General features: G+C 48.7%; 1 protein-coding gene across 3 annotated transcripts; it reads right to left on the bottom strand.

Annotated features, from left to right (window-relative positions):
• Window positions 1-1,719: 1,719 nt before the first annotated feature.
• Window positions 1,720-24,359, bottom strand: TFAP2A (transcription factor AP-2 alpha). 3 transcript variants are annotated; one of them, XM_035294958.3, is made up of 7 exons: window positions 24,178-24,359; window positions 14,661-15,095; window positions 11,567-11,618; window positions 9,263-9,494; window positions 7,232-7,350; window positions 5,193-5,334; window positions 1,720-3,377 (listed from the first exon to the last, which is right to left on the bottom strand). In XM_035294958.3, exons 1-7 carry the CDS (start codon window positions 24,208-24,210, stop codon window positions 3,089-3,091), a joined length of 1,302 nt encoding a protein of 433 aa, XP_035150849.1. In that variant the 5' UTR covers window positions 24,211-24,359; the 3' UTR covers window positions 1,720-3,088. The 3 variants fall into 3 exon arrangements, with proteins under 3 accessions (XP_035150849.1, XP_008992234.1, XP_002746282.1); XM_008993986.5 differs by lacking the exon at window positions 24,178-24,359 and adding an exon at window positions 19,728-19,858; XM_002746236.7 differs by lacking the exon at window positions 24,178-24,359 and adding an exon at window positions 16,334-17,150.
• Window positions 24,360-25,891: the final 1,532 nt, after the last annotated feature.

The following is a 25,891-nucleotide window of genomic DNA, read 5'->3' as shown; positions in this document are numbered from 1 at the left end:
TCCAGATATGAATGAATGGTATTTAATAAGATTGTTTTCGTTTTAAAATGAGTATTTATGTGTCGTTGGAGACAGAGCAGCAATGTATGGCTGTTTATGAATGCTATTGTGCCTGAGGTTAGGATCCCCCCCACAATCTGAGATGCAGCCAAGAAAAACAGCCCTGATAGACAATGCTTCACTTCACCTGCTACAATGCTGTGTGCATTTCATTTCTGTCAAGAGTATGTACAGTTAGGGTTCATTCGCCTCATTATTTTGTTACATCTACGTTACAGTTAACCAGTCTCTCTAGGAAATAATAAATAACCGCTTTAAAAAACAATTGCCGCGTTGCGTTCTGAGAATACACTTTCCATTTGAATTCTTTTTTAAACCCACCATTGTTATGAATTCTCTGGCTTCGGAAAATAGAATTTAGACTCCACCAACTCTCGTTCGTTTGTTGAGATTGATTTTACACTGCCTTCCATAAGGAGATTAGGAAGCAAACGGCTACAAAATGGACACTCTCTAATGCTTTGCTTCCTTGGTCCTTCGGAATGTCGGACCACAGGAACAAATGTTAAATCTCCACCAGTCTGTCTACCTAGACACTTGTTCTGTGACCTTTCCTCTAACCCTTCCAGTTAACCACCTCCTTTTGCTTGTTAAAAAGTCCTTTTCCCTTCCAAAGCAAAGAATTTCCAAATGAGTTTACAAAGGTCTGGATTCGCCATCTTTATGCACAGGAAGTCCTTCCTTCTCTCGAGGCTCAGCACACAGTCCTCTTATTGTAGAAGACAGATAGGAGAGGTCTGGAGAGGCCGGCTTCACAGCCCTCCCCCGTCCTCCCACCCCACCTCAGAGAAGGTTTTGTATTTCTAAAAGGTCCAGAGATGAGCTCTCTGGTGATAGAAAAGGGTGGACTGGCATTTAGGGGCCATGCAGGAAAGATTCAAGGGATCAACATCATTCCCCACGCCTGTCTCTACCTCGAGAGCTACTGGAGAACATCTCTAAATAAAATATGAAAATAAATGGGAGACAATTTGCCCTCTCTTGTATATTTCTGCCACTATTCCTTTTCTCCTGCCAGAAAACTGGAGCTGGTCTTAGCTCATGTGCTTGTCTTAGCCACCGAATAGCTTGGGCAAGCAAGTGAATGTTGAAGTGGTTTGTGTTAATGAACAAACAATTTAAATCTCAGTTATCCTCTGAGACAAATTCCAAAGCAGTTATAAGGGGGGGGGGGGCTGCTGGTGGGAAGGTTCTTCTGTTCTTCTCTTCTCCATCTTCCTGGTCATCCTTAACATTTGGTCCTGGAGATTTTACATTTTGCTTTCCAAAACACAAATGAAAACCTAAAGGATCAACATAAATAAAATAAAACTTTATTTTTAATAATAAAATTAATGTTTCTAGTAAGGAAAAGACAGTATGTCATTCCTTTAGCAGTACAAACAATCTTTTATCCAAAAGAATACATTGGGTTTTATTGTGTCATTTGTCTGAATACAGACTCAGTGGAATATCTAAATGATACCCTGCTCTGAACTCCAAGTTGAAAGTAAGTTTTTATTATACTTGAGGGAAACAATGGGTTCAGCTGCTTATTGCAAGGAGCAATTGCCAAGGGAGAGTTAAACTCAATTACTGTAACCATACTGAATAAAAAATACTGCCAAGAACAAAAATACGCCTGGGTAAAGACAGCCACTGAATAAAAAAAAATCGACATAAAGCGTATCAAATATTTATTTATCTGGGCAACAAAGGACTATGATACATTGACAGGCATGGAGACTACTGCCAGCACAACTCAATACAATGCAACTAGAGCTGCTTCCAAAATGGCCAGTGAAAATACAGAATACCAGGTGGTCCCAAATGTTTGAAGTTCTTTGAACAAAAAGGAGAGAAAGAAAGAGAGAGAGAGAGGAAAATTCCCTAACCCTTGGTTTAAAGACAATATTCATTTATTGCTCAAATGATGCTTTTAAGGGAGGACAGTGGAATAAAATAAACTTTTTTTTTTCTCCCTACAATACATAGAAGAGTTATCAAACCACTCAAGTTTAAAAATCTTTCCAGGGTCCAATGTCAGTTTTTTTTCTTTCAGGTCAATGAAAATCTAAATGTAATAATACTAATTATAAATTTTATTTTACTTTTTAAAAATTTGTCCAGCTGTTTCATTGTCACCTTTAACATGCTACAACAGGGCTAAACTCATGAATCCCAGAGGAAAAAAAAAATCCCCCAAACATTGGATTTCTAAATCAGTACCATGAACCACATGAAAAACTAATAGGAAGATTCAAAACCCACTAAACAAGAGGTAAATGAAATCCGATAAATTAAAAAAAAAAAAAGGCTTAAAACAGACTCACCATATTTACAATTCCCATTAAATTACACATAAATAAATATATACAGAGACGTGAACACTGATTCCCTTATATAACTGCGAATCGTGTTGCCAGAGAAAGTTCAAGTTGGTAGCTTTACCTTAAAGAGGAAAAACTTCTACAACTGAAGACATGACATGGAACTTCGTGTATTTGTGTTCAAGTTTATTCACAATACTGATAAAAATGCTGTCATCATCCTTTTGGCTTTTTTTTTTTTTAAGTATGGCTACGATCTGAACTGAAGTATGTAAGGGAAGGTGGTGATTCAGTCCCATGAAGCGCATATAATTTTTTTATTTTTACTTTGTTTTTTAGAAAAAAAGTTTTTAATTTTTTTCTGTTGCTGTTGTTGATTTGCTGTTTCGTTTAAAAAAAAAAAGGGGGGGGGTCAAAAACTCGGCAGAACTTCTCTCTGCTGGCTTCACGGCCTGTTCTGTTCTCTTAGGCTCCACAGGAGGGCACAGGGGTGTAGGAGTAGGAGTGGGTGGGGAGGTCGAGGCGGGAGTCGGAGCGGCTGCCCCACTGACAGTCGAGAGAGCAGTCCCGGAGACTGGGGGGAACCCAAGGGCAGCGGTGGCGGCGGCGGCAGCAGCAGCAGCAGTAGCAGCAGCAGGAAGGGTTGCTGATCCCAGAGCTGTCACCCGCCGGTGGGTGGGCGCGTGGGGGCTGGTGAGGCGCAGGGCGTGAGGAGAGCCTCACTTTCTGTGCTTCTCCTCTTTGTCACTGCTTTTGGCGTTGTTGTCCGTGTGGCTGTTGGGGTTGTTGCTGAGGTACATTTTGTCCATGGCCTTGAGGGCCTCAGTGAGATAGTTCTGCAGGGCTGTGACCGCGGCGCACACCGCGGGGCTGCCGAAGCCGTGGGAGATGAGGTTGAAGTGGGTCAAGCAGCTCTGGATGCCGGGCTCCAGGATGGGGTTGGGCCGCGAGTTCCCCAGAGGAGATCGGTCCTGAGCCAGCAGGTCGGTGAACTCCTTGCAAATCTGTCTGCAGCACAAGTGGAGCAGAGAGAGAGATGTAAGGCTCCACCTTGGGCAGCACCAGCAGCAAAGAGAAAACCTCTCTCCCTGCAGCTACCTCTGCTGGGATCCCACTGGCACCTGACATCACCTAAGGCCCCAGGGACAGACCGTGCAGCCACGTTGGGAGACCGAGCCACCTCTCAGTGGCCACTAAACCATCTCTCTACTAATATGCAAGCCCTTCCCACCTTCACAAATGACTCTCTCTTTCTCCTCTCAGATATGTTAAACTTCCATTCCCATGTTTCTCCCTCACACCAAAAGTCCTAGACGTCCTAGTCCTAAACGTAGGAAACCATTTCACACATTAGAAGAGAAAGAAAGAAGTCAGACAGACCGGAAGTCAGAAACACTAGCATCTTGCCAATATTCTACTGCAGCCGTCAGCCTTCCTATTCAAAATGTCCTAAAGATCCTCTTCCTACTCCTCTAAAGAGATCTCAGCAGCAGTTTGTAGAATGAAGTCCCCACTCCTTCACCTTCCAATCAAATTCAGTTGAATTTGGACAGAAAGGCCAAACTTCGCTTGGGATTATTTTGCCTTAAAAAAATAACAGTAACAAAAACCAACAGGCGTGTGTGTGTGCGCGCGCGCACACACACACACACATCCACACCCTGTTACTTGGAGATAATTCAAAGTAGTGTTTGGGATGAAGAAACAGACATTTCAATTTCCCATTCCTCCTCTTTCCCCATGTAGGTCAAAATAAAAATACTGCAGGGAAATTGTCAAGATGGGTGTGCTCCGGAACCCTGGGGGAAAGGAAAAGTTGAAATCTTGCAGAAGTTGATGAGGCCTGTACTCAGGAAGCTCTGTCTCTGATTTCTGGGAGGCAAAGGCTAGCTGGGGCCTTCCCAGGGCCGCAGCATGCTGGCCTAGGGGGCTGGGGAAGGGGATAAACGAGGAACCCGGGTTGGCTCGGTTCTCCAAGGCCAGCTGATGTCCCCAGGCCAGAAACAGGGTCTCACCCAAGGCCTCAGCTTCTGCCCTCTGCTTCCATGCCCTCCTGTGACATCAACTTTGATAATTAGGGGCTTCCCAACAAGTCTTTTAATTTCCAGAAAACATATCAAAACAGTCATTTTCTTTTTACACACCACCTGGAGAAGCCTATTCAGCCCAGGCACTAATGGGAATATAACTTGGGCCACTTTGAAACCTATTTGACTTCTCGCCTGTGGGCTAAAACTTCTGTGGGGTGTGTGTGTATCTGTGTATCTCTCTCTCTCTCTCTCTCTCTCTCTCTCTCTCTCTCTCTCTCTCTCTGGTACTTTCGAGAAGGGGTTGTGAAAGGAAGGTAAGAAATGGAATAAGGGATTTGGGTTGAAACTAGGACAGCTTCTGGCTTGCACATTTTGCAGGCCACGGTTTAATCTTTGCCCTTGGAGAACATACTGACAGGAAACAAAAAGTGATACAGGCAAGCCTGTTACCCCTTTGAGGATTTTATTCCGGTCTTTCTGAAAGAACATAGTCACAAATCCACCCTCAACTTCCAGCACACCTCTCCTATATCCCAACCCTGTACATAATCATTTAAAAAAAATAAAAATGAGAAGGTGGGAGAGATGAGAGAGAAAAGTTGGGAGCAACCTAACAATCCCACCTGTATTTCTCCCTTAACATAGACTAGGATTTATAAGATGGTGTTGTAACTTCAATATCTGCAACAAAGCTGATTAACACAAAAGGAAAACAAGAGAGAAGGAACAGCAAAACAATTTCTGTTTCTCTTGACAATGAGACCCAGAGACCCTGCAGAGGTAAATGCCTTACTTTGTAGCCAGGAGCATGTTTTTTCTTGTCACTTGCTCATTGGGATCGGAATGTTGTCGGTTGAGAAATTCAGCTACTGCTTTGGCAGGAAATTCGGTTTCGCACACGTACCCAAAGTCCCTGGCTAGGTGGACAGCTTCTCCTGTCAAGAGGGGAGAGGAGGGAGCCAGTGCAACCGAATGAAGAGTAGGGATCCCAACTTCTTGCCCACTATCAACTCCCTTATTCCCTTCACCCAAAATGCTACAGGAAACACAAACTACTTGTTTTCTCATTTCAGACATTTTATTTCCTTCCTTCTCTGTAGGATCTGGTGGATACGTTTATCAGGAAAAATGACCACTTGCTCTAGAGGGCCAGAAAGACTTGAAAATGTAAATCCCATCCACCAACTTCCAGTCCCATCCCCCATGCCAAATGGCATTTCTCCAAATTCTCTTTTAAAATGCTTCTTACATTCCAGCTTCACACCTATCAACACATTCATAAATGATACTCATAATTATTCTTTGAGCTTTTCTGCAAGGGAACAACTGAGGGGTTACATTTTAACTTGATCACATAAATTATCTGTTCATCCAAACCGATTAACCAAGAGGATTTGAGGGTCACTCCACTGAGTCTGTCTGTGTTGTTGATTTTCGAATCTTTGGTTTTAATTTCCTGAACCAGTTGGTTTTTACTGCAGGGCTTCCTGCCATTAGCTCCAGCTCCGGAAGAACGCATGCGCCAATTAGAGCATCAAAGCCCTCTCCGCAGAGCTTGTTTCCATAAAATGGAGCGGATCACAAACAATAACAGTTCTCCAGAAACTGACTCCCTGCTACAGAACTCAGTCCCCAAACCCAGACAAACTCTCACGCTATACCCCAAGCCACCACTACCATTTTCTTGGCATATAATTCTTTTGGGGGTATGAAGAGTGGGTTCTCTATGAACTGGTATGATTTTTAATGTAAGGCTACTGTAGTAGTTCAGTTTCTGGCACTGAACAACTGCTGATTTTCTAAACAGTTATATTACTATCAATCTCTGACATCAACAAATGGAATTCATAGGATTCCTCCTCAAATATATGGTTTTAAACATTTAAAGCATAATTCACAAACTACAACTTCAATTGTAATGCATCTCCTCAAATACAAGATGTGAATAAAATACAACGATTTCTTTAAATATACATGCTAGTTTCAAAATCTGTCTGGTAATTAAAGTAACTTTTATTCCCTGTTAGCATGAGACATTTACAAAAGGACACAAAGAAAAACAGGAGAGCTGTAGATTCAATCCAGTACACCCAAACCTAGGCCAATCTTGTATCAGAAAACTTAATCTAGAGGCAGCAGGAATGTGAGTGGCTTCTGGTGACACTTATCTAGAGCAGGGAGTGAGGATGAGGGTTGGCTTTTTGTTTTGAGGCTGTTTGGAAGGGTGTATGTGTGTTTACAGCTGCAAGGAGGAACTTTTTGCAATGCTTATGTTTCTTTTATCTTTCCACATCCACACAATCTAGAATCAAAAATTGCTCCCTTTTCTTCTTCTCCAAGAGAAAAGCACAATTAAACAAGAGATAAGGGAGCATATGTTTGGAAAACAAAAACCTGAAAGGGCACATAACCCTCAGCTTTCAGGACGGTCTTAAATCAGGACACAGGTCAAAGATTCCCAAATTAATTCAGGAAGTAATGGTCACGCATTTCTCAAACGCAGATGTCAGAATAACGTAAGTGCTTTACTGCTGAGCCCTTTAAAGGAGACAGAAACTTGGAGAATGTGCAGTTTTAAAACTTGTGCATTGTTTAGATCAAAATTAGGCTGGAGAGGTGTAACTTTATGGTAGAGAAGAAGGAAGGATGAAGGTATAGGAGTATATGCAAATGTTTCTTTTTGCCTGCAAGACTTCTCTTCACATCTAGCTATATTCTCTGCAAAGATGAAACTGCCCAACTGACACAAAATACAACCAAACATCTGGCCACTAAATATTATTCATTTTCCCAGAAGGCAGGTCCTTCTAGTTAGCAAGTGGGTTCGCTTACCCTCTACTAGTGATGTGAGCAGGGTAACGTTGGCAGCTTTACGTCTCCCTGCTGGCAGATTTAATCCTATTTTGTCCAGTTTTTCTCTTAAAGATCTTCCTCCGTTTTTAGACTTCGCCCTGTTTTCACAAATATATGCGAGAAAGGGATTTAGAAAACATTGGGTTGCTCTGTAAGACATTAAAATCATTGTGAAAGCTTCCTAAAATGTGCTTTCAAAAAATGAGAAGCTTGGCCCCAAGACATTTAAAGGAGGGAAACCTAGGAATAGTACAGAAAGTTCATAGGAAATAAATGCCTGTTAAACTGTAAAGCACTCCCTGTGTTTAGTTATTATTGCAACACTTGTGGCAGGTTGAAAGGTTTTGATTTCCCAACTCTCTAAAGAAGAGACCACAAACAAACAAACACAGCCCAATCTCTAGGATTTGAGGTATTCTTGAGTTCAACTGATTACGGTACATTTTTCCTGATGTTACAATCACACAAATCCCAACAGGGTCTTTAAAATGGTCTGTGCAAGATATGCTGTTAGGTTGTTCTGAGTAACCAAAGTTATCATCACTCTCATGTTTCTTGCTCTGGCTCTAGCCCCAGTGGGACATTCATTTCACCAGTTGTTTACATGCCATGTCACCAGCCTAACTGGAAACGTCAAAGGCTGATATCAGCCCTTAAAAGTTTCACTGATTTCAGAGACAATGGAGGCAGTTCTAAACAGATGTCTAAATAGAATCCCATAATCAGAAAGTGGTTAAGATAAATTGTTTAAATAAAACAGCAAATTAATTAATTTCAGATTTTATTCCCTACTCAAGTGCTCTTTAATTGTGTGGATTAGATTATACTCCCCTAGGTAAACAGTCTCCAATATTGGGGATGGGGGAAGGGAAGGAAAAAGCAGAGGGCAGGGAAAAGATCTGTGTCAGTGAAAGATTACAAAGGGAAAGCAAAATGACTGTGCAGGAGGAAGAAAAGACTAGAATGGTTGATGTTAAAACCTTCCAAAAAATGATCTTCGCGCGCTTTGTATGGGATATAGCCACTAGAACGGAACTGTGGGTCCATAAAGATAGGTAAATGAATAAAACTCAAAACAATGAAGGTCTCAGTGTGATTAAAGAAGGAGAAAGAGAAGAAACATATTACCCAGACAAGTTCAACACAAGCTCCACAACTCACAACGTGGAGTGGAATCCTAGGGGGAGGAAGCCCAGAGCAGGGAGAAATCTGTCCTGAGAAAAGGTGCTTCACCTTGCTGACCCTTATAAAATCTTATCTACTAAATGAATCATTCAAACCTCGCTGGGGTGAGGTAAGAATCCCTGGCCATGTATGTAACAGATGCATTCCTTGGTAGTGACTACACACAATACACGTAAACATGCTCGCACGTAGCCTGGCACACATCAGGGTCCCAGTAAATCGGAATAGTCATATGCAAATGTCTATAGCACAGGGGTCCGTGGGTGACAGCAACCGAGGGGCACGGCGTGTGGACTCAAGAGGACACCATTCTCTTCCTTTAGTTAAAAGCCATTCTATTAAAACCCTATACCAGACACGACCGGTTACCCTCGGAGACCCTACTCAGAGGTAAGGCAAAGCGAGGTGCCTGAGAGGAACTTCTCCTGGGCTTGCAAGGTGTGAGCAGAGTGAAAAGCTGGCTGCACGGCGCCCCGCGGCTGCGGCGGCCGGGACTGAGCCCGCGGCGGAGCGAACTGCGCTTGCGCAAAGAACGCCGAGGACTAGGACCCAGCGAGCGCGCGGCAGTGGACTAGGCGCGCACCAAATACCGGGCGGCAGCGGAGAGCGCAGGCGCGCGCCGCCTAGCTCGCCGCACATTCCCCCCCGCCAAATCCCGCCCACTTGGCTCTACGCTCTTCTCCCCGCCCCCTTTCCTTTCCCTCGTAGGGAGGGGCACGGCGCGAGGGCGGTTTGCGTCGTCGTCGCCGCCGCCGCCGCCCCAGCGCAAGCGCAGTGATTCCCCCGGCCGCCGGGCAGGACGGGCGGGGCCGTGCCGGGCCTCACCTCCGGAGCACTCCGCCCAGCAGCGACGCGTTGAGACACTCGGGTGGTGAGAGCCGCCGCTGCACTTCCGCCACCGTGACCTTGTACTTCGAGGTGGAGCTGAGGAGTGAGAGGCGACCCGGAACTGAACAGAAGACTTCGTTGGGGTTCACCACGCCGCCGAAGAGGTTGTCCTTATTAATAGGGATGGCGGAGACCGCATTGCTGTTGGACTTGGACAGGGACACGGGGCCTGCGGAGACAGAGGGGAGGCCGCGTGTGGGCGTCGTGAATCCCCCCCCCAATCCTGTCCGACCCGGATCCTCATCCCAGCCAGGGCCAGCTCCCAGGCTTGGGCCACAATCCCGGCTTTTCTTCCCGTCCGGCTCAGAAATTCTGTGGCTCTGTTCTCATCTTGCTACTTCCTTTTCCATTCCCTTCCTCGGCCTCGAGCCACTCCTGGCCTCAGCGGGCGCCGAGAGGCGGTCCAGCCCTCCCCCAACCAGCCTAGCCTGCGTTTCTGCCTTGACTCTTTCCCCTTCGCCGTCAAGGGTGCTCTCTAGAGATGGGTGGTGAAATTGGTGACGCCTGAGACTCTGAGCATCCGAGCGGAGTGGGCCCCAGATGAGGTCCAGCAGCACGGGTTCAGGATGCAGGGGAGTTACATTTGCAAACCGGAGCAAGTTATTTGTACTTTTAGGTGTTTTGATGGGTGACGGGTTTTGTGGGGGGGGGGGAGGGAACTGCTTCAAAGACCCATTTTTAAAATCAGCCGACAATTTAGATGGCCAAAGCACCCTGTAAACGAGAGTTTTAATTGAAGCACCACGCTGGGAAGTGTTGGATTTTGTTGTCCACACCACAAGTCCCATCTCTTTGATAAATAGGCCCCTTCCTATGTTCAATTTTGAAAACGTCTCAGTTTTGGAGATCTATTCCAAGGCCAGTTTTGAACTGGGGGGTAGGGAGGGACACACAGGCCTACAGTGGAATACTAGCAATGTGCCCTTTTGTTTAGTAAATACTTAGTAGTCCCTCTCTGCTAAAGCGCCTTCATTGGGAAAGTGGGTATATATACTGTCTAGTTAAAATCATAAGCTTATTATTGTTGGACCCATTGTTAGAAGAAAAAAAAAAAAAAACAGAAGACCGGCAGAAAATATACGAATGCAAAACGTTTCTCAGCACCAATATAATTCAGATGCATTCACAACCATTTGAATACAGTATGCATTATAATTTAAAATTCCATTTGGAGACATAATATGCACACAATCTCATCACAGTGTTCCTTGTGCGTTCTTTAATGGGGATATGCTAGATGTATAGGGAGGTGGGGGGCTCTAGGTTTTGGATAGATCACTTGTGACATTAATAGCTCTGGGGAGGCTAATAGAGACAATAGGAGTTAAACGAACTCTTGAGAGATTACTAATAAAAGAGCCAATTATCATGTCGACTTGGAAAGAGCATCTCTTAAGATTTATCCCTTGCACATCTAATTTGACGTGACAAAGACTTCACAGATGCAAAAAATGAAACTTTAAAGTAGCTAACAATATACTGATTGGGGTTAGAAATGAGAACAGTTTTATATAGCATCGTCCTCTGGTGGTGCCTAGAATCCTGAAATGTAACATTGCCACCATAACCAAAAAAAAGCTGCTACCAAGAGTGAATGGCATTTAATCCAGTAAACTTTATTTCTACTCACTAAACACAATACAAATTACAAGTCCATTCAAATCACTTGACACTTTTCTAACAATTTCTGCACTGAACAAATATGCTAATAATCCTCACATCTTCTTTTAACCAAAAGCTAAAATTTTGTTAACCTAATTCACAAAGTTCTAAGACCCTTAAACAGCTAACAAGAAACTGAATTGAAGAACATGAGTGGTTTCTTAACTCTGCTAAAGAGTGCTTTTCACCATTTGTCCTTACGATAATATTAAATTATTTGTACTATTTTAGCATTATACACTTCTTAACACTCATCCACGAAATGGATTAAACTATTAAACTCTTCCAGAATTGAAATGCCACTTCCAAGTCAGTTCAACTACTGTACATTTTGTATGTTTGTCCAAATATCATTAAACTAAATTAAATGGTCAAATCATGAATCAGAACAAAGCTAGCCTGTTGGCATTACCAACATACTGAAAGCTGATTATTTAAGCACTGCTGTTCTGTGCCTATTTGCTAATTCTGAGCCTTTAGGAAATCCTATTTGGAAAAAATAAACACAGCTCTGCAAGTTCTTTTAAATAGCACTCTGCCTGTAAGGACATGCTTGGAATGCAGAAGGAAATGGCTTACCTTTCTTAATTACAGTTTGATCTGGGATGTTAATACCCGGGTCTTCTACATGCTGCAACAAAAGGATACACATGGATGTAAGTGTATAATCAAAACAAAAGGAAATGAATATTCCCTGCAAGATGGGAGGAGGGGAAGGTGTAGAACTAAAATTTCTCCTCCCATATAATGACATTTATATATAAACATTTCATCTTGGCTTATTGGAATTTGGGGCTTTGCAAACTCAAGAGGTTTCACTGCACACCCATGGCCAATTTCTCCTCCTCCAGCAAATAATCCGTGTTTAAAGGGGGTGGAGATGGGGAATAAAACTTTCTTTGGAAATTAAATCAAGTGTTGGAGCACCTAATCATTCTCAGTCAGTTCAACATTTAGAAATGTACCTAGCTTTAGATTGGCGCCTCAGCGGCTTCTGACTTTAGCAATTCCAGTGTTCAGGCAGCGAAAGCCAGGAAACACAATAGAAATGACGGGTGGAGTAACAGGAGAGTGTTGGAAAAGGTTGATAGTATAATAAGAAGCAAACACACATACACACCTTTACTTATGGAAAACTCCAAATAAATTTTTAAAAAGACTACTGCCTAAGCTTGGATGTTACAGGAATATGAAAATGATCAAAAACAAAAAACCTTCGAGCTTGCTTTCCTGTTGTCCAGCAGCAGGTTTGTCGTTGATGTGGGGTGCTTTTCTCTCTCTCTCCTTTTTTTTTTTTTTACAGATGGATGGCTATATGTGTGTGCGCTAGAGTCAAAACGTGATTAGAAAGTAAAATGAAATCATGTTTTCTAATGCAGAAACTGACAGGCAATATAATGTCTGGCTGTGTTTACAAATTAGCACCAGGGCTGCTGAGATAGAAGATTTTGCAATCGTTACCAAACACAGGCATTACCATTTAAAAAACTATTACTTCCTTCTCTAGTCTTTGTCCAACAATAATACTGATTCGAACATTTTCCATTCTGTCTTGGATTTATGCTCCTGTTAATTGTGCCTGATCGCAATGATTCCGGGTGGATGGTACTAAGTTGCTTTATTACAGGTTTTATTATACTCAATGCTCTCATTTGTAACTTGCCTAAAGTGCTTCTGGATTTAAGTATAATTAAATTGAGAAATGTTCAGAAATGACTACTGCTGCAGTTCTTGTGTTTTAACTATATGGGGAAATATGATCCCTTTATGCATGCACCCTAAACCCATAAAGTAAATGTAGTGTGGCATAATACTTTTATTTGTGTTATTTCTAGACCTTGTCTGTACAGGGAAGACTGTTAAGTTTAAAATCCCACTGAGATATTAATGATTAAATAATTTTCATCATCGATTTGATTTTCTTAAATATTTAGCAGTTATACTTATTAAGGGTTAACTGTTGCAACAATGAGAAAAAAAATTGAAAACAACCTTTTTCTTGACCCAAATTCCTTTGAAAGAATTTTTTTTTCTTAAAAGATGGGGGAGGGAGAGGGAAGAACACCAACTGGGTTTGTTTTTATTTAATCTTTTAACTTCTCCTACTGACCAATTTTGCCACAAAGAATGAGTACACAGGTGTTAAGAATTCACCTTGATTTTTTGCAAAGTAGAGCAATTCTAATTCACAGTAGTTTCAAAAGCTTGCAACATTATTTTGCAATTCAAATATTTTCGAACAAGCAAGGAAAAGATTCAGAGTGCTTTGGAAAGGGAACTAAAATGATCATAACTCCCAGTTCATTTTTAAATTGCTCTTTTATAAGTTATTGCTCCTCTCGTTTCACTTCCAAAAAAAGCACTGCTAAGTATCAGTTCCTAAAAACATGTATGAACACACACATACAGACACACAATGCTTGCTAAATCTTATACTGGATCAAGTGCCTACTTTCCTGCTTCCCATGCAAGGCTGCTAAACATAACCAACAAATTTCAGTGACTAACTGGGCCAAATGAGAGATGTAATAAATTTTCTATTTTCCTACGGAACTTAAATAATGTTTTAAATTCACCAAGCAAGCAGGTAAGTTCATCTGACCATTTTCCTTACAATCTAATGTAGTAATCATTAAACTGTCAACGGACATACTGCTGCAATATTTGATGCAGTAATTTGAAATAGCATTTTAGCAAAAATCACATCCAGATACATTTCCTCTCCAAAGAAAAGCAGCTTTAACAGAAGCCTTTACAGCTTTAATAAAATTACTGGTTTGCTCTAATTCCATTTCAGGAAGGTTGTGAGGAAACCATAAATATGTAGAATTGAAGCAGAGGTACTGGTTGAAGTTTAATTTCAGAAAGTATTTTCAAATTATCAGTAGCCTGGTTTGCAATGTAAATAGTAAATGTGCTAATGCCATGCTTATTTAGGAATCATTTTAAACTGCATTTATTGATAACTGAATTAGAACTCTAATAATGTATTACCCAATAGTCTCAAAACATTTAATTTAATATGGGGTGTAGCAGGTTCTGATAGGCGTTGGGAACCCAGCTAATGATTTATGAGGTCACCACTTAGCACCCCTAGGAAGAGAAGGCGGCTGCATTTTAAAGTCTCTTAGCTTGGATTTGCTACTGAGTTTTTCTTTAACCAGAATAGGGTGTATACGTAACTTTTAGGTTTCACTAGTGCTTATAAAATCCAGTTAAAACTGATCTTCTTAGTATGTCTTTTACACTTCCTTTTACATTTTGAGAACATTAAATGAGCTCTTTTGGTTGCATTTAACATCATTCCCAGGATAGGGAGATATCTCCAGGCCAGACTCAGCGGTGGAAGTAGGTCTTTTAGCAATTGAGACAGTTTACTGTAGTCGAGAGGAAGATATTGTTAATGGTGACATTCGTCTGATTTATTTGTGTTGGTGGAAATGGTAATGCAGGCATTGTTTGAGGGAGCTCCGGGAACCATTGTTCTGGGACAGAACTCGCAACTACTTTGTGTGGTTCCTCAAAACGTCCCCCCATCCCGCCCCTAAATAAAATGTTTTTAAAAGGAAATACTGGGGAGAACCCGGGCCCACCGACTGTATGTTTCCGGTATCCTTTCCTGGGGTGAGGAGAGAGCTCTGTTCCCTCCCGCTCGGGTCTCGCGGCCTCTTACCGGGACCTCCTCGATGGCGTGAGGTAAGGAGTGGATCGAGAGGTCTCCGAGTCCTGAGCTTAGCGCGTGTGGGCCGTGCAGGAGGTCCTCGTGCCGCCTGTAGTCCCTGCGAGGGTCCAGGCCCGACAGCTGGTGAGGCAGCCCGCGGTGCGTGTGCAGGAGCCCAGACTCCTGGCTCTGCCTCTGGCCGGGCCAGCCTGGGTGCTGCGGCTGCGGCTGGGCGTGCAGGGGGTTCAGGCTGTAGGGGTCGTTGACGTGGGAGTAAGGGTCTTGCGACTGGGGGTAGATAGGCTGGTAGGGTGGGGGAAAGTAGGGGGGCTGGAAGTCGGCATTGGGGGTGTGGGACAGCGGCGGGGCGCTCGTGTAGGGAGATTGACCTACAGTGCCCAGCTGGGGCAACCGTGCCGTCCCGTTGCTGGTGCCGTCGTGACGGTCCTAGAAGACAGCGAGAGGAAAGGTAAAGAACAGGGGATTAGGCGTCGAGCTACAACTATCCACACAAAATCCACTTGACAAGCCTGCGTGGGAAATCACCCGTTCCTGTTGGCTGGCCGCCGGGAAAAAAAACAGCTCTAAGTTCTTTTCAGGAAATACCCCCGAAGTGAAACAGACCCTTCCAAAAACGCAGAGGAATCAGACTGCATATGTAGGGGGCACAAGAGACTCTCTCCAGGCGTTTCTTTCAAAGGGGGGAAAAGATAGAAGAGGGTCTCCTGAAACATAGCCTGTTACACTGCAGCGTGAAACCGCTCTTCAGCAATATTAAAATTTTTCCTAAATACTAAACAGCAGAAGCGGCCCTTTCCCCCCTCCCCCGATTTGAACCTGTCTGCCACCGCGTTATTGTTTATTATCTTACATTTATTTGGAGAGAAAAAAATCATAAACGTTCAAACACTATTACCCTTTCATGACTATTTAAATAGAAACATATTTCGCAGAGGGGCTGTAACGAAAACACGTTTAAATTACCAGCTTAAAGAAGGTTTTAACTGCAGGATCGGGGTCTGTCTTTTCCGCTTCCTCAGTTAGGAGTCTTTTTCTCGACAGAGTCGATTTTGGTTTGGATAGGGGAAAGGGGGACGTCAAGGTTTAAAATAGAAAGATTCAGCCTTGTTGAGTTTAAAAGAGAGAGGTGCACCCCGGGGCGGAGGCCCCCGCCCCTTCCACCCCAGCCCCAAAGGGCAGAAGAAACGCCTGACTTTTATGTTTCTCTATTACAATTCGCTTGCAAAACAAGCGAACAGAGTTGATTCCAGGGACTGCGAACCCTCGGCGGTTCAGCCGCAGGCCCCAAGGATGGGGGCACACCGGGCTGCATGCACTTTTCCTGCAGACAGATTAACCATCGAATGTTGAGAACATCTCGGGAACAAGTGAAGACGCAAGAAAATCAAGATGAACGTGGGGAGAAACACGCCTTGGGAAGCCGCGGCGAGGTAGGTCTGCGTGCGCGGAGAGGTCGAGCGGGTGCTGGGGTCGGGGTAATGCATTGGATTTAGGGATGAAAAAGAGCGAGAGAAAGGTGGAAGGTAGGGTGGGAGATGCAAATGGAGGGGGTGTCCTGAAGGAAAGCTGGGCGTGAAACCCGAGGTTTCGGGCAGCTCCACAGCACCAGGCTTCCAGAATCCAATTCCTAAAGAAACAGGCACGGGGGTGGGGGTGGGACTCACCATAGCTGAAAAACTGTGAACTAACATCTGCGCAGAGTCTGGGGTAACGAGTCAGGGTGGAAAGAAACAAGCCTGGAGCGCCTGGCTAACCGCCGCCCGAGCGCGCGCCACACAAAAGGCGCCGAGAGCCCCGCGCCACCCAGGACTCCAGTCACGGCGCCGACGCTCCCCCGAGCGCGGGAGCCCCGCTCGGATCCATCCGAACTTGAATCACCGATTCGCGCGGCGCCTTCAGCTGGTCGAACCCACGGTCTCTATCCTGCCGCGACTGGTTATAATTCAAAGTTCTTTAAAAATGAAAAACCCCAAAAAAGGAAAAAGGAAAAAGTATGTGTGAGTGTGTGGGTGCGTGCGTGTTCCTTAATCCGTGTCTCCCCCTCTTTTCTTAGCGGCGGCTTCGCTTGAGCTTCTAATAACCGCGCTGGGCAGCGTTCCTGGAGCCTCCTAATAGCAGATATTCATGACTATTAATATTACAAGAATACTTAATAAGGGAAGAATGCCTGGAAATCGAGCGTGAAGCGGAGAGGCAACTCGCGCCGGAGCCGGCTCTCAATGCAGTCCATTGACGGGAGTCTCAGTGTAGCAAATCGGAGTGGGGAGAGGGAGCGCGAGAGACAAAAAGCGGGCGAGAGAGGGAGCGGGCGAGCGCGCGGGGGGCCGCGGCGCGGCGTCTGGCGAATCACAGGGAAGGGGCAACATTTTAAAAGGTTGCAGGGCATGCAAAAGTGAAAGAGAAAGAGGCAGAGAGGGAGACCGAAGGAGAGAGCGCAGAGAGGGAGAATGTGTCTGCGTGCATGTGTGAGAAAGAAAGTGTGGGCGAGGGAGAGGAGCCCGGAGTGGGGAGAGGGGAGGGAGGGAAGGAGGGAGAGCCCGAGAGGAGGAAGGGAGGGAAAGAGGGAGGGAGGAAGGGAGGGAGGGAGGGAGGAAGGGAGGGAGGGAGGGAGGGGGCCCAGCCCGTGCGCAAGGAGGGGGAGGCCGCGGGGGAGGGGGAAGGGGAGAGGAAGCGAGCGAGGACAATCAGACCTAAAAGGCTGGGGCAGACCTCGGGATGTAGCGGGGGTCGTGCAGAGCGGGCAGGAGCTGCTGGGGACCGCGTCCGGGCGCTCGTGGGGCTCTCGGCGCGGCAGGCGTTTCCCGGCCCTCCCTGGCCGCGGGCTCCTCCGCTCCGCAGCCGAGCGTGAGACTCAGGACTCGGCTGCCGGCTGCCGCGCGGCTCCTCCATGACCCGGCGCCCCTCCCGGGACCGGCCCGCTCGCGGCGCTGGCCCTCTCCTCCTGAGCTTCCCTCGGACAGGGGCGCCGCGCGCTCCCTGGCCACCGTCGCTCTGCCCTCGGCTCTCAGGGGCCGGGGATTCTGGACCGGGAGCCGGGATGCGGGCCCGGGCGCACACAGACGCGAGGCGGCCCAGCCCGGGCGCCGCTGGCACGGGCTCGCAGCTCCCGGCAAAAACCCGTCTGACTGGCTGGGCCACTCCCGCCCGACGCCCCCCCAGATGACAAGGCTAGCTCTCCCGGCGTGCTGCCTCTGCCAGTCTACCCGCCAGGTTGTCAGAACAAGCGGCACCTCGCCTTCTGCGTGTCCCTACAGCGCCCCGGCACAATCAGACTGCCCCAAGCCAACTCCGAAACCCGAAATCCCCGCTCCGGCGCTTGCCCGCCGCCACCAAAGTTGTGGAAACAGCTTTGACTTTATCCTTCTCTCCTTTCTCTCTCTCTTTTTTTTTTTTTTTTGCCTCACACACGCATTCACACTTGCCCCCACAGGATCCCTCTAGGGGTGCAAGTTCATCCCCCACCTAGCCACCCACCCCATCCAGTTGGCACCTAGAGCTGCGCGGAGGTTCGGACCCTGCCCGCCGAGGGCGCCCACACCTGGAGCTGGGTTTCGGCCTCTGCGAAAGTGAAATGCCCCAGCCTCGGGCCAAAGACCAGACCAGGACTGTATGACTTGTCCTGTGAGACTGAGGGACTCAGTTTCATTCCGACCGGCCTACAAAGCTCGCTCCCAGCCTCGAAAACAAAGCCACTGGTCTGACATGGGATCCCTGCACCCCTCCCCAGCGCGACAGGACCCCCCCAGAGAAGGGCCAGTACCCATGGGATGTCACCCCGTGCCCCATCTACTGGGGTAGGGGGCCTGAAAGGAGAAAGATTTTAAATAGTCTTCAGAAAGAAAAGGGAGGAGGGAGCGGGTGACACATCGTTCACATAAACCCAATTTCTGGTTTCGAGCGAAGTCAAGACCTCCGCCTTTGCGCCTGCACACAGACCTCCTGCTTAACATTCTCAGCCTCGAATGCCAAAAAAGAAAAAAAAAAAAAAAAGTAAAACCAGCAAAAGTTGGGACTGCCACCTATTTTTTAAAGTAATCTTCAGCCCTGCACTCTCTAACCCCTCTCTCGGACTCCTTGCTCATTTCACTGAAGGTTGTAACCGTTCCCAGCGCCTCCTGCGGGTGGACCGGTCGCGCTAGAGCCTCCTTGCTCACTCAAGAAGGCGAGCTCGGGGGACTCTGGGTTTTAAAATGGGTTCCAAATCGGCGCGCTCTGTCGGCCCAGCGGGCTCGCGGCACCAGAGGTGTCCACAGCCGCTCAAGGATTCCCACGGTCGTTCTCGGCTGCTGCTGAAGCTGGCGCTCCGGCACCCAGCGCCAGCAGATTCCGGGTAGCACCTTTCCCACCACACGCCCCCCGTGGGGTGCGTCGATGATGTAGCTCAGAAGGAGAAGTTACTTAGAACTTCTTGAAGCACCGAGGCTCTGCAGCGAGCCTCGCAGCTGGGATGAGTGTTCTCAAGTTGAACCCACTTATAGGAAGATGCAGCCCTTCTTACAGCGAAGTGTGGGGGCCCTTCTCCAAAGCCCAGACCAGGGTACTCTAAAGAGTACCGCTTTAGAACAGGGGGTGGGGGGTGAGGGAAAGAGAGGAAGAAAGGAAAGAATGAATGAATGAATGGAAGGAATATTAAACATCGGATGGGAAGTTGAAGAGAGAAAAGAGTTTTCTCTTTCTGTTCCTCGTGACTTGGGCCCTCAGAATCTCGATGAAGAAACACGAGGAGTGCACTGGCGCGTGCCCATTTGCCAGCAACCGCTTCAAAAGCCCATGTTCTTCTCTTCACCCCACTCTTACGCACAGCCAAAATCGGTCAGAAAGGGAAGGAAAGTGGGACACGGGCTCCAAAGTAGGGAAACCAAAGAAGGGAGCATCAACGACCTCCCTCTCCAGCTTCTCCCCCGCGTTCTTCGGACGAATCTGAGGGGCGGTCGCTGCTCTGGGGAAAGTTTGTCCCACCCGCGTTTCGCAGCTGGTTGCAAAGAGGAGGAGGAGGAGAGGGAGGGTCGAGCTCTGAGCCTGGGGCCGCATGGATGATCAAGCCGGCCTCGCGCTTACCTCGCAGTCCTCGTACTTGATATTATCCGTCAATTTCCAAAGCATTTTCATGGATCGGCTTGAATGGATTTGCTCCTCTCCGTCTCGCACCCAAGTGGAGCTACTCTCTGGGTAAGCGCAAAGTGCTGGCTGCCGGCGGTGAGCACAGGAGGAGGAGGAGGAGGGCGAGGAGGAGGGAGAAGAGGTGGTGGAGGAGGAGGAGGGCGAGGAGGAAGAGGAGGAGGAGGAGGAGGGCGAGGAGAAGGGCGAGGAGGAGGAGAGAAGGGAAAGAGCTCCCGTGTGCGCTCGGAGATCTCCCTCTAATGGTAGAAACTTTTCCCTTTTCCAGCTCTATACCAACAGCCTAATCGCCTCATTAGCATATCAACAATAGTCCAATTGCTCGCCAGTACCACAGTCTGCCGCCGGCCGCTCCGACCCAGGTATAAAGGCCTCTCTACACCGCAAACTTGCTTCAAGAGCTCACTCCTGCCTGCGAACTGATGAAACCATCTTGAGCTCCGCCGCGCGCCCCTGCCACAACACCCCCTCTCTTACCCCAGTTCCGCCCCATTCCCTTTCCTTTCTTTCTCCGCTTCCTTTTCTCTAGAGATGCCCTGTGCAAAGCCCGGCACAGCTCCAGGTCCGAGCCGCCACGCCTGGGGCCCGGCTTTTTGCACTTCTCCTTTAACCCTGCTACCACGATCCGAGCTGCCCTTTTGGCCCCGTGCAATTTTATTAGAAATCATTATCCCTTTCGCAATTAAACGTAACCACCAAACCAAGACCGGCGAAGTCACTCCAGGATTTTTGCCCAACTAGGGATCGCCTCCGCTCGCAGCAGCCATCCCCTCGGGCCGCAGCGCCCTGGGAGTTTTATTGGCTTTGAGCTTTCCCCCAGGTTGGAGATTCTGCCAAGCGGCCCCGGTGGCTCTGCTGGGGTTTTCGATCCCTTAATTGCGGCATGTAAAATAAAAGTTGTACCCTGAAGAGGTAGCTTGACAGCTCCAGGGGTTAAATAATTTTCTTCCCGTTTGTGTGAAGCTAGGGTCAACTGACAGTCCAACTTGGTGTTCAGGCTAATGTTTCTTAGGTGCGACTTGGACACGAATACAGAACTCCTATGGAGCTGCACACCCGCTTCTGAAGTTGAGCCGAAATAGACATGTGTGCGCCTGCAGGTCTAGATACCGTCTCATGCATGCATCAAAATAAATCACCAGGAACCGACTCTTCGCTGTGTTAATCTGCTCCAGTTTTCCCAAGATTCCCCTTTTTAATTAAAGCAAGGAGAGTTCCTTCATGATTTGGTGATGCTACTAACGCGAGCGTGCTCGCCAGGCAGAGCCCGGCTGACGCGGAACCTGGAGGCCTGGGAAGCCACCTCCTTGGCCAGATTGGTCAGTCCGGGCTTTTGGACTTTTCACTGGGGCCTACTGGCTTCGCTGGGGCTTTTATCAGTTTCTTTTTCGGGATTTTTTTTAAAAGTAAGAAAAAGAAATAATAAAGGACCTAATGCGACACTATGAAATACAGAGTAATTAATTTTCCTGGCTGAGCTTCCTCGTTTGTCCTCCAAAAGAAAGTTACCTCAGTCTTTTCTCTCTGCGATATGCGCAAACTCCTTAAATACACTAAGTCTCGCCTCAGAGTTACTCTAGTAGCGACCTTTGATTCATCTAGGATTGTTTCTCGAAAATCTCCAAGCCGCCCAGAGTTCCACCTGGCGTACCTAAAAAAGGATGGGAGCTGTGGCAGATCGGAGCATTCCTTCATAGGTGTAAGGAAGGCAGGAGCAGGGAGAACTCCCCACTCCACCCAAAGCTGCAGAAGGGGCAGTCTACCTCCAAAGTCAGCAAACTCCCCAAATCTAGCAGAGTAGGCGGAAGGCCCCAAAAAGCTAGGGAGAAGCCGGAGCTGACAGGGGACCTCAGAGCCCCCGGGAGCCCTCCCCATGCTCTGGGCCCTCCCTTGCCCCACCTGAACTGAGCACAACCCCTGGGCTGAACCGGGCTCGAGGCTTGGCGCCGCCCTCCGTCCAGAAAATGGTCGACTTTCCAGGGCTAGACCCTGCGGGGCTGTCCCGGCCTGTAGCCAGTGCAGTGGCTTGAAGTCAGGATCTGGGCTGCCAGGAGCAACAACACCCTCCCAGCAGCGGCCACAGCCTGAGTAGGCCAAATGCTAGGCCTGGGAGCATGGGTTTTTACACTCCGCAGACGTCGCCACAGTGTGCTTAAGGGAACTCCAAGTTTCGCTTTCTTTCCTTGTTTGCCGGCTTGGGAAGACGCCCCTCCATCCTCTGCAACCCCGTTTGAATCCCCCTTCCCACCTCCCCACTGCCCTGCGCCCCACAGATCTCCGGCTCCGTACCCGCAGGGGCTGCTAAACTGTTTTTGTATTCCCGCCGAGGGCGCCATTGAGGTGCAGATTGGGACCTGCGGGCTCTGGGCTGCCGCCCCAGGTGTCGCTGATGAAAGGCCGGGAGGAGCGCGGGTACGACCCCGAGCTGCATTTGTGCCAGCGTCATTACCACGCTAAGTCGCTTCATTGCATGTCAATGCCCCGGCAGGGCCAGAACCCCGGGACAGCAGCGCCAGGCCTGGGGTTGGGGGTCGGAGATCCAGGCCTGACTTGGTGGGCATTAAAAGGGCCTGGGGGTGGGGGCGAAGGGGGAATATTTGTGTGAGAGACAGAGTCACAGAGAAAGAGACAGTGAGGGGCCAGACTCTATTTCCCCTGATTGTCGATGCCCAGCGGGAGCCGGGAACCCAACAGGCCCAGCCCAGCAGATTCGGCCCCTCGGGGCCCCAAATGCGCTGGCTCCACCCGAGATCCAGGCCTCCAGCCACTTGCCTAACTATGAGCCGGCAGGAGTCAGGCCGGCGGCTCCCCCTTCCTCCTCCTGCGGCAGTCTCGCGGCTTTCAAACCTCAGTGAACCCACAGGAGGCCCAGTCCCGGCCCAAACCTACTCAACAGGCACCTTCTCAGGCCTAGGAATTCTGCAGCGAAGTTCACTGGGATTTGAGGACAAAACCCAAAGCCTGCTATCAAAGGACTCCCACAGTCTTCAGCCTCCAAAGAAGAGGGGTAGGAAGGGCCTGTAGCCCACAAGGGCAGGGAGGGCAAGGTGTGGGTTCCTGAGGATTTGTGTCTGGTATGGGATTTGCATCCTTAAACCTCAAGATTCATCTAACCTTGGGGATGAAATAGCATTTAGTGAGGCTTAGCTAGGGGGAAGAATATAAAACAGCTCACTCTTGATTAATAAGTACAAGGGGAAAAAGTACAGAATGCAGAAGGCCTTTCTTTCTCCAACTCCAGGTAGCTCAGTGAGAACTGCACTTCTCAGAACTTTACTTTTAATGGCCTAAATCTGAAACAAGAGAAAGAACTCGCCCAGGAGTAGCAAGGCTTCGATTTGGTTGAGGGGGGTGGGGAGTTCAGAGCATTAGATTCGAATTGTCCCCCGGGGTTTTGGGCACCCAGAATCTCGCCCTAACCAGGCCTCGCTTGGTTGGAGCGAAAACAGGGCCTCGCGGTTTTGATGATGAAATCGGCTAGAGGCAGAGCCTTTTACCGCCAACAACCTGGCCAGAGTCGCACTGTTTCCCAAAGAGAAAATGTCTGGAAGTTGGAAGGAGTGCACTGGACAAATGCCTCCTTGGCCGGGGTCGGAATCTGGGACTCAGGAAGGACGAGAGCAAGGCTTGGACTCCTTGTGCCGCCCGCGGCCTAGCAGGGCCAAGTTCCGCAGGCGTTGTTTTTGGCAAATTCGAGACCTCCTGCCTCATCACCCCCCATTCACACACTCCTTCATCCGTACCCCAGGCAGCAAAAACCCATTTCAGGAAGCGGAGTGAGTTGGTAGCTAAACTTTGGGCAAACTCTTTTAAGTGTCTCCCAAAGAAACACCCTGCCGCCGTGACCCGGCAATCCGGACCCTTTTCTATTCTCCACACATCCTAGATCCCCCGAAACCTGGGGGTACCAGGAAAGACAGGTGCACCAGGATCTGTCCCATACTCAACCCCGGGGTCTACCGCGAGCCGGAAGGCGCGGCAGGCTGGGAACCTACACCGCCGCGCACAGCAACCCCAGGCCTGAGCCCTCCCCCCTTCCGAATTAGTCATCCTCCCAAGTTTCTGCTTGAGGAGGGAGGCGGGTGGGGGAAATGGCCACGGCACAAACCACAAGTGACCCACCGGGCCACCTGTGGAGCGTGCGCCGGACTTTCCCCGGCACTGGGCCCCGCGGGCGGCGCGCCTTGCCCCCAGCGCCGCGGTCGCCGCCTGCGCTCGCTTTTCCTGTCTTTGCTGTCTCCTGGGAGCTCTCTTGGGCGCTGCCAGGCGCGCCTCACCTACGACTCCCCTGCCCTGGGCCACGGCGCTTCCTCTCCTCCTCCCCGCTCTGGCCCCCTCCCCTACTCCACCCCCGCCCACCTCAACCCCAGCCAAGGCAAAGCCCCCCTACCTGCCAGTCCCCCATTTTGGCAAGTATGGACATCGCGGCTTGGCGCTCCTGGAGACTGGTCCCCGCCGGGCATGGGCTGGAGGGCTCGGCCGTGCCCGCTCCCTGGAATCGCTTAGGCAAATCCTCCTTTTTTACCTGCTCGCCAACATCTCACCTGGTCATAAAGAGCTGGGTTGCTACCTGCCGACGCATGCGCGCTGGCCCAGGAATTCACTCCGCCAGCTGCAGTCCCAGCGCCTCGCGGAGCTGACCTGGGAAGTGATGGATTTATAGCCGCGGCAATCTTGCCATCAGCTCCAGCTTTTCCCAACAGCCCCAACCCGCTTTCCCGGTCAGTCCCTGGCCCAGGAACCGAAGTGGACTGGCTGCTGGAGTGTGCTGGGTGCGATGCGGGTCTGAGTGTGTGTTCTCGCACTCCAGTCGTGGGTGCTTCGACAGCCTCGACCCATGGCTCCCCTCCCCTCGGAACTTTTGAGCTGGAGGAGTCTCCACTCCCGGGTAGGGGTCAGGGGTTGGGAAACGGCAAGACCAGGAGGAAGAGACCTGATGATCTCCGCGCACCTGGAATCAGTGGGGATGGGTCGCCGTCCCCGCCTCCCTATCCGCCTACGAGGTGCAGGGCACGACTGGCCTTAGCGGATCCGACTCTGTCACCCCCCCCCCCCCAGGGCCACTTCAGCGTTAGATTCCACATGAAAGTGTTGCTCAATAGGTGAAGACGTTCCTGATTCTGTGTCACTTCTGGCTTCTAGGTTTGGTCTCCTCCCACCCCAGATAGGAGAAACTGTACACACACATACACACTCTCTGCCTCTTACACACTCACACTTAGCACTTCTGTACAGAGGTCCACCCCTTCTTCCCACGTTCACAGTTCTCCGCCCCTCCCCCACTCCTCTATGGTTTCCAGAGCTTTATCTTTTCCATTTAGAACTTTTTAAAGGAAAAATGGGGGCGTTGGTGGCTCTGGGATGGGCAACTGAGGTTTGGTTTAGGGTTTGCTTTCCCATGACAGATAAAATCACTCAAGTGATTTCACCGCTGCTTCTAATTAGAGGGGAGCTTTAAAAGAAGCCACAGGATTTGGGGCTCCCGGAGCTCACCTCCGTCAGGAGCCACACCTGGCCGGGAGGGAGGTGAGGGTGAGGAGACTGGCCTCGGGCCACTCTCTCGCAGAGAGGGTGCCAGTCCCATTCCCGCGGCAAGGATATCGAATTGTCCTGGGTTTGGGCCTGGGGCGCCTGGGGCGCCTGGGGCAGGCCCAGTTACCCTCCCGGCCTGCTGTCGCAGAGACTTGGAGACGAACAAAGAACCAATTTTAAATCGTCTTCTCTGACACGTCAGGCAAATATGTGTAAAAGGTCAGATCCACGCTGTGGAGCAGAGACCTGTCCCCCAGGCACCAAAACCTCCCTCATTCTAACCGTGCTCTCGACCCCGGGCCCTGTCCAGGAGGCTTTGCACCCTCTCGGCCAGGGATGGGGTAGTGGTGCCTCTCCCTGGAGTCGCCTCAAAGCTTCCGAATTTTATTGGACTAAGGGACTCTCAGCCCAGTGCCCATCCTAGTTGATTTAAAACTTTATTGAACCTGCCTTAGAATCTTGCTCAAGTCTGGGAGTTTCTGTGGGTAGTTTTTTTGTTTTGTTTTGGTGAAAATGTAAATAAATTAGATGATGTTTTTAACTCATCAGTGCACTTTCCCCTGGAAATAGGG

Source organism: Callithrix jacchus, chromosome 4 (assembly GCF_049354715.1).
Source record: "Callithrix jacchus isolate 240 chromosome 4, calJac240_pri, whole genome shotgun sequence".
In the NCBI taxonomy this organism is placed as follows: Eukaryota; Metazoa; Chordata; class Mammalia; order Primates; family Cebidae; genus Callithrix; species Callithrix jacchus.
Note: the sequence above shows the minus strand (reverse complement) of the source record. Positions and strands in the feature narration are given on the sequence as shown.

What these genes read in the sequence shown, in the direction of transcription:
- TFAP2A (XM_008993986.5), bottom strand. Translation starts at nt 19,778, where the DNA reads ATGAAAATGCTTTGGAAATTGACGGATAATATCAAGTACGAGGACTGC. An exon ending in TCAAACTGTAATTAAGAAAG is followed by an intron (nt 9,495 to 11,566) that starts GTAAGCCATTTC and finishes CTGTCTCCGCAG; the next exon opens with GCCCCGTGTCCCTGTCCAAG. An exon ending in CTGGGCGGAGTGCTCCGGAG is followed by an intron (nt 7,351 to 9,262) that starts GTGAGGCCCGGC and finishes TTGTGAAAACAG; the next exon opens with GGCGAAGTCTAAAAACGGAG.